Source organism: Octopus sinensis, linkage group LG22 (genome assembly GCF_006345805.1).
Source record: "Octopus sinensis linkage group LG22, ASM634580v1, whole genome shotgun sequence".
NCBI lineage: Eukaryota > Metazoa > Mollusca > Cephalopoda > Octopoda > Octopodidae > Octopus > Octopus sinensis.
The window spans coordinates 24343103-24358202 of NC_043018.1; the positions used below are offsets into that span (position 1 = coordinate 24343103).

At 39.4% G+C, this 15100-nt stretch overlaps 1 protein-coding gene across 3 annotated transcripts in view; it reads left to right on the plus strand.

Annotated features, from left to right (window-relative positions):
* The window catches only part of LOC115223335 (acyl-CoA 6-desaturase), a 105767-nt gene that overhangs the window by 81828 nt on the left and 8839 nt on the right, over window positions 1-15100 (plus strand). For all 3 annotated transcript variants that reach the window (XM_036512140.1, XM_029793856.2, XM_029793857.2), the window contains exons 5-9: window positions 7977-8078; window positions 9064-9123; window positions 11571-11636; window positions 12641-12701; window positions 14778-14854. In XM_036512140.1, coding sequence (XP_036368033.1) covers window positions 7977-8078; window positions 9064-9123; window positions 11571-11636; window positions 12641-12701; window positions 14778-14854 — 366 coding nt within the window. The remainder of the gene's footprint in view (window positions 1-7976; window positions 8079-9063; window positions 9124-11570; window positions 11637-12640; window positions 12702-14777; window positions 14855-15100) is intronic.

Here is a 15100-nt window from a genome sequence, read left to right on the forward strand (position 1 = left end):
GATACCCGGTTTTGGTTAAATTGCAAAATGTGGGAGTAGTTAGGAATCTAAATCGGAGTAGACAGACACACAACCTTTCTTTTATATATAAATATTTTCGTCCTAAAAAACTTTGTATGGATTGAATGGTTACCTCTATGGAAATATATACACGCACATTATACATACATGTGTGTATAGATGAATATATAAATACATTTAAATATCTATATACACTTTTGGGCGATCTTTCTGTTTCTTAGAGATAACTTAAGATCTTATTTTTGTGCTAAAAAACTTTGTATGGAGTGAATGGTTACCTCTATGGAAATATATACACACACGTTATACATACATGTGTGCATAGATGAATATATAAATACATTTATATATCTTTATACACTTTTGGGCGATCTTTCTGCTACTTAGAGATAACTTTAGATCTTATTTTCGTCCTAAAAAACTTTGTGCGGAGTGAATGGTTACGTGTATGGAAATATATACACACACATTATACATACATCTGTGTATAGATGAATATATAAATACATTTAAATATCTATATACACTTTTGGGCGATCTTTCTGCTACTTGGATATAGGGGTGATGTTTCGCTTGTCGTAGCACACGTTTCCGTCGATTTCCGTAAAAAATGTAAACACTGAATCGGCCATACATACATACATACATACACACACACACTCACATACATGCATACATACATATACACATAAATCGAGTAAAAAATTTCAGTTATCTCTCTCTTTCACACATTACTCTCTCTGTCTCTTCACACACACTAACAGAAGCACTTCACTTACACAACATACTGTCTGTCTCCCACACTCCATCAAACACACACACACACACACATGTACATCAATGCGTCCCATGCACGGTAACTTCAAAAGAACTTCCCTCGTCATACAATCGCTTTCTCTTAGTCTCTTTTGCTCTCATTACTTATGTAAAAAAATAAAAGTTTTTTACGGAAATCGACGGAAACCTGTGCTACAACAAGCGAAACATCGCCGATATAGGTCTTATATTCGTCCTAAAATACTTTCCTGTCACACACTCACGCACATGCACGCACACACACACACACACACCCTCACACACACACACACTCACACACACGCACGTTAGCTTACAATTTTATTTATATATTTGCGTGTCTATGTGTGTAAAGAGGAAGTGGCAGACTGAAAGAGTCACTCACTACAAAAGGTGAATTACAGTCATTTTATTCGTTGCACACTGTGTGTGTGCGTGTGGTGTAAAACACATTAAGAAAAGCATTTGACATACACACCAGAATGTGAGTTTTCTGTAAATTTTGCTTAATTGGAGTTTAAATTTTAAAAAGTGGACCTGGCAAAACCCGATGCATTCTACTCTTAAAAATGCTAAGTAAATTGTAATTGAAGAAATCCTATATTGTAGATTTCTATAACTGACAAAGGGAGGCAGATAAAATCTGCCTTTTATAATAAGAGATTCACAAGATTGTGGTTTTGATTTCCAAACATTTGGTGTGGTGTGTTCCTGATCAAAACTCTTCATTTCACATTGCTCCAGTCCACTTATCTGCAAACAGGTCACCCTGTGATGGACTGACATTCTGTTCTGAGGGATTGTTGGCCTGAAAGCTTGATAAGTAGGGTGGCATTGTTCAAAAGCTACATTAATGTGAGCAATCGCATTGTGACCAGTGGTGTATAACATAATCTGATAATCTGTTTGATGTAGTGAAACGGTGATATTCACAAATTGATTATTGATCATTGATAGCAATTTTTTGTGGTGTATATAGTTTTGTTGAACTGTAGCAATGTGATAAGAAGTTTTCTTCCCTACCATATAGTTCCAGGTTCAGTTCCACAACATGGCACTTTGGGCAAGTGTCTTTTGTATACTTCAGGGTTGACTAAAGCCTTGTGAATGGGTTTGGTAGATGGAAACTAAAAGAAGCCTCCGTGTGTATGTGTGTTCCTGTCTTGACATTGCATTGTAGCTGTAAATGAATGTCACTGTCATACAAGCAGTGTCATTCATTTCCAATATCATGCAGAAGCATGTCTGGCCATGGGGAAAATATTACCTTGCTTGGAAGTGTTTCAGGGTTAGCAACAGGAAGGGCATCCAGCTGTAGAAAATCTGCTTCTATATACACTCTCTGACCCATGCAAACATGGAATAGAGGACATTAAAATAATGTGAATTTTCAGAAAGCACCTGTTGTCATGGAATTGTTTCTGTTTTCAGCTCCTTCCGTCTCCTTTCTGGTTATCTCTACTTCCAGATCTTTGCATTTGTCTTTATTTGTTTCAATCATAGGACCGTGGCTATGCTGGGGCACCAACTTGAAGGGTTTTAGTTGAACAAATTGACCCCAGTACATACATTTTCAAGTCTGTTACTTATTTTATTGGTCTCTTTTGCTGAACTGCCAGGTTACTTGGATGTAAACCAACTAACAACAGCAGTGAGGGACAAACACTAAGTTACACACACAAACACACACAACAGGCTTCCTCACAGTTTCCTTCTACCAAATTCACTCACAAGGTATTTGTTGGTTCTGAGTCTGTAGCAGAAGGCTCTTGCCCAAAGTGCTATGTAGTGGGACTGAACCTGAAAGGATATGGTTACAAAGCAAGCTTCTTAACTGCACAGCCATGCCTGCTCCTACATAACCAGAGATACATTGTAATCTATTAGTTTAATCAGGAAATCCTTTGTTTTCCACAACAATATCTGGTAAATTTAGTTTTGATTTTTCTGTTTGTGTAGATGTGTGCATCACGTTTTGTTTGTAGCCCTTTATTAATCATTTATACCCTTGCTGGTATATATTTGCACAAGGCTGTGAGCTGGCAGAATTGTTAGCTGAGCGGTATTTTGTCTGCCGCTACGTTCTGAGTTCAAATTCCGCTGAGGTCGACTTTGCCTTTCATCCTTTCAGGGTCGATTAAATAAGTACCAGTTACGCACTGGGGTCGATATAATCGACTTAATCCGTTGGTCTGTCCTTGTTTGTCCTCTCTGTGTTTAGCCCCTTGTGGGTAGTAAAGAAACTGGTATGTATTTGCACCATATCTTTTCTGTTGCTATTTCATAACACAGGCTGAAAGCCTCCAAATCATGTTTGTAGTTTCATTTCTTGTTAGCTAAGACTGGACTGCCAGCGATCATCATCATCATACATGTTCCATCCTGGTAGAGGTTTGACAGGATCTGGTGGGCCCAAGGGCTGCAATGGTCTGTTCTGGCAAGGATTCTATGAATGAATACCCTTTCTAACTCCAGTCATGTCACAGCATGTAATGGGTGCTTCTTTTTTTTTTTTTTTTTTGTTAAGCCATCAGCAGTAATGAGGTCATCATGCAGTTTGCAAGAGGAGCAGCTTTATGCTAGGAGATGGAGGGCAAAAGGTGGGGGGGGAAGTATGACAGAAGGGGCCAATCCTGAACAAGATTCTTGCTATAGAGGAGCCATATGACTACTCATATTCTATTGGAGAAGATGGAAGCGACGGTGGAGTTGGAGATGGATAGGGGTGGAGTGAAGTTGGAGATGACTGACAGTGTTAAACAGCAGAATAGTAGCAATGAAAGAGTAGACAGGAGAAGGACAAGAGAAGGATAATGTTGGATAAGGAAGAGAGGGGTAGGTGTGGTGTAAGAGGAGAGACAATACGCTTAATTGCTCCTTCCCAAACTCAGACTTCTTTTGTCAGAATGAGACAATCGGGCACAGGTGTTTGGACACTGATGATTTGGCGCAACTGACTGGATGTCCAGGTCTGTTTCTGGCAACAGCACTTTTTTGTATTGCAGGAAACAAACACACGCATATACATGCACATAGAAAAATAAATACATACGGATAGGAAGAGAAAGAGAAAAAGACAGAGAGACAGACTTCAGTTTATGAATGCTTTGTCTCTCTGCCTACATATAAAGAAGAAATATGCTTACACAGATAAGCAGAGAGAGTGGTGGTGGTGGGGGGAGGGAATGAGAAACATGAAAACATCTAATGTCAAATAAGTCAGCATCGAACCATTGATGCCAAATAGGAGGTGCCCAAACACATCACACTCATATTTTCTTGTTACTTGATCTATTCTTTCTCATTACATGCTTTTGCTAGTTTCTGACGTGGAGGCTTTGATCTAGAGCCACAACCACGATTCCTTCGACCTCAACTTTGACTCCTGCACTTCTCAGTTGGTGTCTATTACCACCCTGTTCATCGTTTTCTTCTGGTATTGGCCATCTATCCCTCATGCCAACCCCATCCAACCCCGTTTTTATTTAATGACACTATATCATCATCATCATCATCATTTTGCATCCTTTGTTCATGCTGGTATGGGTTGGACAGGTTGACCAGGGCTGCTAAACTGAAGGGTTGCACCAGACTCCAGCTTGATTTGGTGTGGTTTCTACGGCTGGATGCCCTTCTTTATGCCAACCGTTTTGAGAGTGTAATGGGTGCTTTTTACTTACCAGTTGCGTCACACCAGTGTCTGCCATGATTACAATTTCACTTGGCTCTATGGGTCTTCTATTATATCTTTATTTTTAACTTATTTATGCTTTCTGTTTGTGTTTTCCTTTTTTGTTTTCCTCATCACAACTGAACTGTCTGTTATGACAGTCTCACTATTTTGTAATTGTTGGTTTCCTTGGAGACAGAAAACAATTTTTTTTGTTTTGTTCAGGTTTCGTGGTTAAGCTATTTTATATAAATTTTCCATTATTCTTTACTAAATAATTTTGTTGTCATGCAGTGGATATTTTATAACATATTATATGTTTAACTTCCTGCATTTGTAGTAAATACAATCACTTCTGAATCAACAATTTATTTGGTTATTGTTATCTTTATTATTTGAGCAGGATAACGCATAGTTAGCCTATAAACAGATGTTCATTCAAATATTGGTTGCTATGACAGTAATGCTACTTAATACATTTAAATGTTGACCAAATATATTAACACACACAAGTATGTAGCAACATTATCTTTGTTAGAAATAACTGGCTTTGCTAAGTTAGTGATATATATTAAAATATAACCAGATGCGGATCTTTTCGGTTTGAATGGCAGTTTTTCCTAGCAGTGTCATATGAAATTGTCACCCATAATTATGACCCTAGTATCGATCTATTGCATTTCAATCTGTTTTAGGGTTAGGGTTAGTTAGAGTTAGGGATGGGGGGAAGGGTATCTTTTTTTCTTCAGAATGTAAATAAACTCAATCTGTTTCTTAAACGAGGGACATATTCATACGGCACAGAATGTTTTCACCTCAATAGACATCATTGATTGGTTGAAATTGCAGAAATTGAAGAAAAAAAACAACAAATAGCTTACAAACTATAGAATTTTCTCAATAAAGCCAAGAGAAAAAGATGTTTTATAAACACATTCTACCAGTATACGAAGTTTAAAATTGTTTAGTTACGTGGAAATTATTTTAAAAAACTACCGTTCAAACCGAAAAGATCCCCAGATGCATAGGCACATAGAAGTATATATAGCAGTATTGTCATCATCATCATCATTAGTTTAATGACCACTTTTCCATACTTGCATGGGTCAGATGGAACCTTATTCAGGCAGATTTTTTATGGCTGGATCTCCTCCCTGTTGCCAACCCTCTTCTATTTCCTAGTAAGGTAATATTTCCCGACAATCAAACATGTTTTCACCAGAATTTGGAAATGAAGGGCACAGCATGTACAAATACAATAAACACATGCGTCATATGCTTGTCTGTTTACATTGTGAGAGGGCCTGGCGCAGCCTTCTGGCCTCCCAGACCCCAGTTGAACTGTCCATGCTAGCATGGGTTGGACGGTTCAACTGGGGTCTGAGAGGCCAGAAGGCTGCGCCAGGCCCAGTCTGATCTGGCAGTGTTTCTACAGATCAGACTGGGCCTGGCGCAGCCTTCTGGCCTCCCAGACTCCAGTTGAACCATCATGCTAGCATGGGTTGGACAGTTCAACTGGAGTCTGGGAGGCCAGAAGGCTGCGCTAGGCCCAGTCTGATCTGTAGAAACACTGCCAGATCAGACTGGGCCTGGCGCAGCCTTCTGGCCTCCCAGACCCCAGTTGAACCGTCCAACCCATGCTAGCATGGAAAATGGACATTAAACGATGATGATGATGATGATGTTTCATGGACAGCACCATCAGCAAACACTACTGTATGAATTCGTACAGAGGTATGACTTTGGTAAGCCCCAAAAAGATTTAGTTAATCGCTAGATCAGTGGTTGCTGAACTTTTTTGCTATGGAATCCTTGAACATTATTCTTAAATATGTGGAACGCCAATAACCTTCAGGGAACCCTGGGCTTTTGCAGAACACACTTTGGGAATCCCTACTTTACACTAACAATTCTACACCATATTAAGGACATCTACTGCTAACTGCACCTGACATGCTTGCAACTATTTTCTTTTTTCATTTCTGTGGGGGTAAATTTTAGTATTTAAATCATTAAGTTGCATTTAATTAATTAGAAACAAAAATGCACCACTAATATGCTGTACCATAATACACATGTGATGAGTGTGACTTTAACCATAAATAGGAAAATTATTTATTTATTTATGTGCCCTTTTCAAGCCTAGCCAGGTTCATGGTCCCGGTTTCCCGGTTTCTATGGCGTATGTGTTCCCCCCAGCTGGACGGGACACCAGTCCATCACAGAATTACCCAAGAAACAGGAAGAAAGAGTGAGAGAAAGTTGGGGTGAAAGAGTACAACAGGGGTCGCCACCACCCCATGCCGGAGCCTCGTGGAGCTTCAGGTGCTTTCGCTCAATAAATACACAACGCCTGGTCTGGGAATTGAAACTGTGATCCTCCGACTGCGAGTCCACTGCCCTAACCACTGGGCCATTGCGCCTCCAACTATGAAAATAGTGTAAAGTTATTGAAGAGTTATGATGTGAAACACGCCATGCAGGTATCAGCTGTATGCACCGTATTACGGTAGGCAGTTGCATGCTGGTACTGGGTAGATATGTTACCAGTGGTAACAGAACATAATTATGAGATATAAATTGGTTTCACTCAGCTGGTTTGTTATGTTAGAGGGGTACACATAAAAGAGAAAGTGTAAATATTTATAAGGGGCTATACATGGTCTGGTTTATGGGTTTTGCTATTGACCAGGACGTGTGTTTTGATGCATGGAATTGGTTATATTACTGGAATTCATTGTGTTTTTGCTTTTATTCACTTAAAGATCAGTTGGGTTTCTGCTGCTGATACAATACTTTGGATTCTAGCTTGAATTTCAGCCTCTCAAAAGTAGTATCCATGCAATAGTTGACCCCATAAATTTGACCTTAAAAAATGGTCTAAAAAATTCAATTTTTACACAAGTATATACGGCATGTATGAATGTGCTTATGTATGTGTATGTATGTGTATATGCATGTATGTGTCTGTGTGTGTGTGTGTATATATATATATATATATATATATATATATATATGGTGGTATTTGAACTTAGAACATAATGTTATCTGACATTATGTTCTGAGTTCAAATACCACCAAGGTCGGCTTTGCCTTTCATCTTTTTGGGGTTGAGAAATTAAGTACCTGTGAAACATTAGGGGGTCAATGTAATCGACTAGTCCCCTCCTTGCAAATTTCAAGCCTTGTACCTTTAGTAGGAAGTATTGTTATTATTATTATTATCATCTAAGGCAGTGAGTTAGTAGAATCGTTAGCTCTCCAGGTAAAATACTTTGTGACACATTTTGCCCGTCTTTGCGGTCTGAGTTCAAAATCCACTGCGGTCATCCTTTCAGGGTTGATAAGTTAATTACTAGTTGAGAATTGGGGTCAATATAATTGAAAGTTTTGAAAACATTATTATTTGGACCCTTTCCCCTAAAATGGCTGGCTTTGTGCCAAAATTTGGAACCATTATTGTCATTATTGTTATCATTGTTATTTCCAGGCCCAGACAGGTTGGATACAGCATGACTTTGGACATCTTTCTGTCTTTAAAAGAAGCAAATTTGACCATTTTTGGCACTATTTCACCATGGGATTCATAAAGGTCACTATTTTACTCATTTTTATTTATTCATGCACATGTTTTTTCCTTTGTTTTTTTTTTTACTTCTTTATCTTAATTTCCTTTTTCCCTCCTTTCCATTTTCTTTTCCTTTTTCTTTTCCCCTTTCCTATATTTAATTTTCTTTCTTTTCCTCCTCTATCCCTCTCCATTCTTTCAATAAACTATATATATATTAGCGACTGAGGCAGGATCAATACTAAGAGGTAATTTTTAACCCTAATCAAACTATGCTGTGGTGGATATCGTGAGAGAAACCTTCATGTTGGCTTTTGGTGCCAAGTGCATTCTTGTTTATATCACTAGTAGGGAAGATATATCTTTGTCACCTCCAGCACTGAGACCACCAAATCACTTGATTTCGACCTTCCTTGGTCTCGTCAGTGATAGATGCTTGACTATTAGAGATAGCAGCAACTTATCTTCCCTGTCGGTGATATATAGAATAACAGTGCCCGAACAGGCTGGCACTGGTGTCATGATTAGCCAGTGAGTTTGTTGAAATATATTTATTAGCAACAGAGGCAGTAATAATACCAAGAGATAATAATTATCCCCACTCAAACATGTGTGTTCTGTTAGAACAAACTATACTGCCATAGATACCACAAGAGAGACTCTCATATTGGCTTTTGGTGCAAAATGCCCTCTTGTTTATATTGCAATGGGGAGATAAATCCCTGCTACCTCCAGCACCAAGACTACCAGATCACGTGATTTCGACTTCTTTGGCTTTGTCAATGATGGACACTTGACTGCTAGAGATAGCAGCGATTCATCTCCCTGCCAGTGATATACAAAATAACAGTATCAGAACAGGCGCTAGTGTTGCAATTAGCCAGTGAGCTTGTTAAAAAATATTTATTAATGACAGAGGCAATAATAATACCAAGAGGTAATATTTATCTGTATATAACCGTGGATGTTCTGTTAAACTATAATCTACAGTGACTTTTCTCTATTCCAGGGAGCTTCACCTGCCTGGTGGAGCCACATGCATTACCAACACCATGCAAAACCGAATGTGGTATGTACCTTACTTTTTATTTGTCTTTTTCTCTCTCTCTCTCTCTCTCCTCCTCTCCTCCTCCTCCTCCTGCCACTTTCTTTAAAATAAAATATTTTTACCAGGTAAACAATGACAGTTGCTCCAAACTTTTGACTTGGTAACCATTATTAGGTTATAAAGAAAAACAGATTTTTTTTCCAACCATACTCTTTTACTTGTTTCAGTCATTTGACTGCGGCCATGCTGGAGCACCGCCTTTAGTCGAGCAAATCGACCCTGGGACTTATTCTTTGTAAACCCAGTATTTATTCTATCGGTCTCTTTTGCTGAACTGCTAAGTGACGGGGATGTAAACACGCCAGCATCGGTTGTCAAGCAATGCTAGGGGGACGAACATAGACACACAAACACACACACATACATATACATATATATGACAGGCTTCTTTCAGTTTCCGTCTACCAAATCCACTCACAAGGTATTGGTCGGCCCGGGGCTATAGCAGAAGACACTTGCCCAAGATGCCACGCAATGGGACTGAACCCGGAACCATGTGGTTGGTTAGCAAGCTACTTACCACACAGTCACTCCTACGGCATACCATATTTTCTGGCATACATGTCAGTGTGGCATTTAGTGCAAACATTCAAGCATTACCACCATCTTTCCAAATCCTGCTGGGTTTCACATGGAGTTTTTGGCCCTTCAATGCCTTCTTGGTGTATAAGTCATCCTACCTTTTTTAGCTGTAAATTCTTGTCTGAAAAATATGACTTGTACACTGGAAAATGTGGAATGTATATTTTTTGGTTCGTTTTGTTCCAATTGGAACACCTCTGCCACTAATGAATGCATCAAATAAACCTGAGTAAGCTATGAATACTGTGACATCTTCTGATTTTAATAAGACTTTATTTTTTTTTAATATCTTTTACTTGTTTCAGTCGGTGGGCTGTGGCCATACCGGAGCACTGCCTTGAAGGATTTTAGTTGAACAAATCTGTTCCAGCACTTATTTTGAAGTCTAGTACTTATTCTATCAGTCCCTTTTGCTAAACTGCTAAGTTATGGGGCCCTTAACCAAGCCCATATTAGTTGTTAAGTGGTGGTGGTGCACACACACCAATTACAGGCTTCTGCAACGTTTCTGTCTACCAAATTCCCTCACAAGGCATTGGTCTGCTGGGGGTTATAGTAGTAGATGCTTGCCCTAGGTTCCATGGAGTGGGACTGAACCAGAAACCATATGATTGTTAAACGATCTCCTTAATCATACAGCCAATGCCTGCACCTATTTTTAAATATTTTTTTTTTAAGAAAAGAAAAAAAAAACATAGCACATGCGCCAAAAAAACCCCAAAAAACCCCCTCAGTCCAACAATTGTTGTTCAAATTATGTACTTCAGTAGTTTGTTGATGATAAACCCTATTGCCAGTGCTGTCTTAAAGCATGGTCAGGAAGGGTTGCTAGGGGGGTTTTGGGGAGCTCGTGTGTCTCAGGGCCCCATATTCTGATCTATGTATGCTGTGGCTTGCTGTTAATAAGTAAATGCTGTAGGGCCCAGTCCATTGATTTGCCTGGGGGCCTCATGGGTATAGGGATCCAGTTCTGATCAATATATGTCCACTCTGTGGGGTGGTTGGTGTTAGGAAGGGTATCCAGCAATAAAAGCCATGCCAGAACAGGCGCAGAAGTGTGGTGCAGGCTCCTGCCTGGCCAGCTCCTGTCAAACCATCCAACACATTCCATGATGGAAGGAGAATATCAAATGATGATGATGATGATATGCTGTGACTTTACTCTTTTACTCTTCTACTTGTTTCAGTCATTTGACTGTGGCCATACTGGAGCACCACCTTTAGTCGAGCAAATCGACCCCAGGACTTATTCTTTGTAAGCCCAGTACTTATTCTATCGGCCTCTTTTGTCGAACCGCTAAGTGACGGGGACGTAAACACACCAGCATCGGTTGTCAAGCAATGCTAGGGGGACAAACACAGACACACAGACACACACATACATATATGTATATATATATATAATATATATATATATATATATACACACACACACACACATATATATGACAGGCCTCCTTCAGCCTCCGTCCACCAAATCCACTCGCAAGGCATTGGTCAGCCCAGGGCTATAGCAGAAGACACTTGCCGAAGATGCCACGCAGTGGGACTGAACCTGGAACCATGTGGCTGGTTAGTAAGCTACTTACCACACAGCCACTCCTGCACCTATCACTTACTATCAATAAATAAATACAGCAGGGCCCAGTGGATTGATTTTCCCAAGGACCTATAAATGTTGCTAAAACGGCCCTATCTCTTGCTTTTCTGTCTCCACTTTGCATCATCATGACACCAGCCCATCACCCCACATTAATTTCGGTCCTATAAATTCTGTTTCATTCCTCTAAAACCTGATAGTTTATCTCTCTCTCTCTCTCTTTCAGCTTGATAAAGATCCTGACATCAGAATTGACAAATACTTTGTCATAGGAGATACGATGTCTTTGGAGGTAAGCATTTTACACCTTGTCTGTTTGTCTGCCTGCCTGCCTGCCTGAGTCATTGGGGATATGTCGTAAGAGGTTTGTATCCATTCTTAGTTTGTCCATGTGAGTATTTGTGTCTGTGTGTATGTGTGTGTGTTTTCTTGTATGTGTGTTTGCATAGATATAGCTGTGTGGTTAAGAAGGGTTGCTTTTGTGTTTTAGATCCGGTCCCATTGACTGTCTTCTATTGGGTAGCCCTGGGCTAAACAATGTCACTTAAGTGAAATTTGGAAGACAGAAACTGTATGGAAGCCTATGATATGTATGTGTATAATATATATTTGTGTGTGTATATAATATATAACCTGGTGTAGAACTTCATGTTTGAGGCTCTGATGAAGCTCTAAGGTGTTACTCAGGTATTCAACTATGAGTTCCACTGCATCTTAGAGCAGAAACAGCTGTAAGCTAATGCAGTACATTAGCTAATTGTTTATTCCTTTGTCATCTCATTATCCTCTGTGTGTGTGTGTGTGTGTGTTGTTTCATTCTGTGATTTGCATGAAAAAGCACTGAGCTACAAATAGCCTACTTGCTCTATACTTTCGAACACTTGTGAAATAAAAGAATCTCTTATGGTATCTGGCTGTGAAGCAGTCCCTTACTAAGTGTTCATCTAACCCATGCTGGCATGGAAAAACAGATGTAAAACAAACATTTGTGCTTGCGCGTGCGCGCGCACACACACACACACACACCTGAAAATGTGATATGTTTGTCAGTTAGCAGCCTTGATACATGGATGTGTGTGTGTCTCGGAAAAAGCGAGGTTACTATGTGTATAGTGTGTGTGTGTGTGTGTTTATGCGAGAGAGATTGTAGGTATGAGTGTAAAAACATTTCTGCTAAAAAAAGAAAAAAAAATTGAAAATCTGTTGATGACAGTCGTATGACAATGACAATTATGAATTCACAAGAATTTTTCCCATAGACATTGGAAATTATGAAATATCCAATTCTGTTGACAGGTGGCAAAGAAGAAGAAGAAAAGTATGCCATATAATTTCCAACACAGATATTTCTTTGTCAGTAAGTATTACATATTTTTCACAGGTTTCATCTCTTTATCTCTTTTCCTTGTTTCAGTCATTGGATGGCAGCCACACTAGGATATTGTTCTGTTGGGTTTAGTTGAACAAATCAATCCCAGTGCTTATTTTTGCTCAAGTCTGGTTCTTATTCTGTTTCTTGTGCCCACTAAGTCACAGGGATGTAAATGAACCAAAACTGGTTGTCAAGTAATGGTGGAGGACAAGTACACACACACACACACACACACACACACACACACACATGTATATATGTATGTATGTATACATGACAAGCTTCTTTCCATCTTCCAAATGCACCCACAAGGCATCAGTCAGCCCTGGGCTATAGTACAAGACACTTGTGCAATATGCCACACAGTGGGATTGAACCTGAAAGCATGCTGTTGGGGAGCAAATTTCTTACCACACTGCCTCTCCTGGCCAAGTCATTTGATGTTGCTCATCATTAACAATGCCTTCTTGGTATTCTGGCAGAAAATGAAATCTCTTCAAAGCATATCCTTTTTATTTGTTTTTTTTTTGTTTTTTTTTTTTGTTTTAAATCCATGAGGCAAATCTGTAGTTTAAGGAAGTCCATGGCAGGGTGGGAGGAAATGGTGGGGATTAATAGACGTTATTATTAAGAAATTTGGCATCATGCCATTGTTAATGAAAGTTATGATTTCCTGAGAATTGGCACAAAATGTAATTTCTTTTCCATGAGCTTAGGGAGGAGCCATTACGAGATCACTCAGCCTACTAGAAATAGATGTAAATCTCCTCCAAAATACAGTATACCATCTTAAATAAGAAAAGGACACATTAGATTCCACCAAAAACTCACGGTTGTAGGATCGCGATTCCGATTCCCAGACCGGGCGTTGTGAGTGTTTATTGAGCGAAAGCACCTAAAGCTCCACTCGGCTCCGGCAGGGGGTAATGGCAATCCCTGCTGTACTCTTTCGCCACAACTTTCTCTCACTCTTTCTTCTGTTGGCCTGCTCGCTTAGCCAGCGGGGTGGCGTCACTTGAAGGCTAAAACAATGCGAAGCGCATTGTGACCAGTGATGTGTATCAACATCTGATAGCCTGGTCAGTCACAATGATATATATATATATGTAAACAGAGTTAGCGGTTATAGTAACCGACTAAGGGATAAAATATCCGTTACCTGTATTAACCCCGGGCAATGGTATGCAGGCACACCATACACATAAGAGTGCAGATAACAACAGGCTAAACAAGAGTTTATCAGGAACCAATGCAAATAATTAGAAAATGGAGAAAAACCACAGATTAACCAACACATCGATTGGACCATGTTTATAGCTTGTTTTTTAATACAAAGCATGAGATAACAAAATAGGTGACGTAACATATCTTATGGCCATTACTTATCAGATTGTCGAAATGCAGTCTATACATGAATGCGAGAATAAAATCCTTCATCTTCATAGGGCATTCGAATTAAAGCAACGGATCTTCATCAGAGTGAAAAACAAGAGCATACAATATCGTATTGTATTGGCTTTTGAGAACAATCCATATCGATTGCGCTGTGGAAGTAGAAAGGCAGAGAAGCACAAGGAAGCTGGGTGCATCTATTTACATGCGGTGCAAAACACAAAAGTGTAAAAGAATACAAAATAAATGAAAAGAGTTTTTATCTGCCTTTCGACATATATGTGTATGTGTTTGTATGTGTGTATGTTAATGTGTGTAGAATTGAGGTAAAAATGTTATCTGTTAGATCTTATTTATTTCTTTATTGCCCACAGGGGGCTAAACATAGAGGGGACAAACAAGGACAGACAAAGGGATTAAGTCAATTACATCAACCCCTGTGCGTAACTGGTACTTATTTAATCGACCCCGAAAGGATGAAAGGCAAAGTCGACCTCGGCGGAATTTGAACTTAGAACGTAGGGGCAGACGAAGCACTGCTAAGTATTTCGCCTGGCATGCTAACGTTTCTGCCAGCTCGCCACCTGTTAGATCTGTTAGATCTTATTTCAAATATATTTCATTGTTTCCATTTGATTAAACGTGTTGTTGTTGTTGTTATAATTTCAGTTGGGCCGCCACTCCTGTTTCCTGTGTATTTCCAGTATGCACTTCTACACTACGCTATTTCAAGGAGAGCTTGGGCCGTATGTATTATTATTGCCTCTCTCTTTCTCTCTTTATCTCCCTTCTCTTTTTTTTCTTCCTTCCCTTTTTCTCTCGTGTATGCATAACAGAAATATGTTGAGCTATGAATTATAAAGGTCTCTTTAGCAGAAGATTTAGAAGTTTGTCACATGTCTGGAAGCCATTCAGCGACGTGCAACCAAAAGAATACCCTCCATCAGGCATATGCCATATTCTGAACGCCTTACTTCCCTGGGCATGGACAC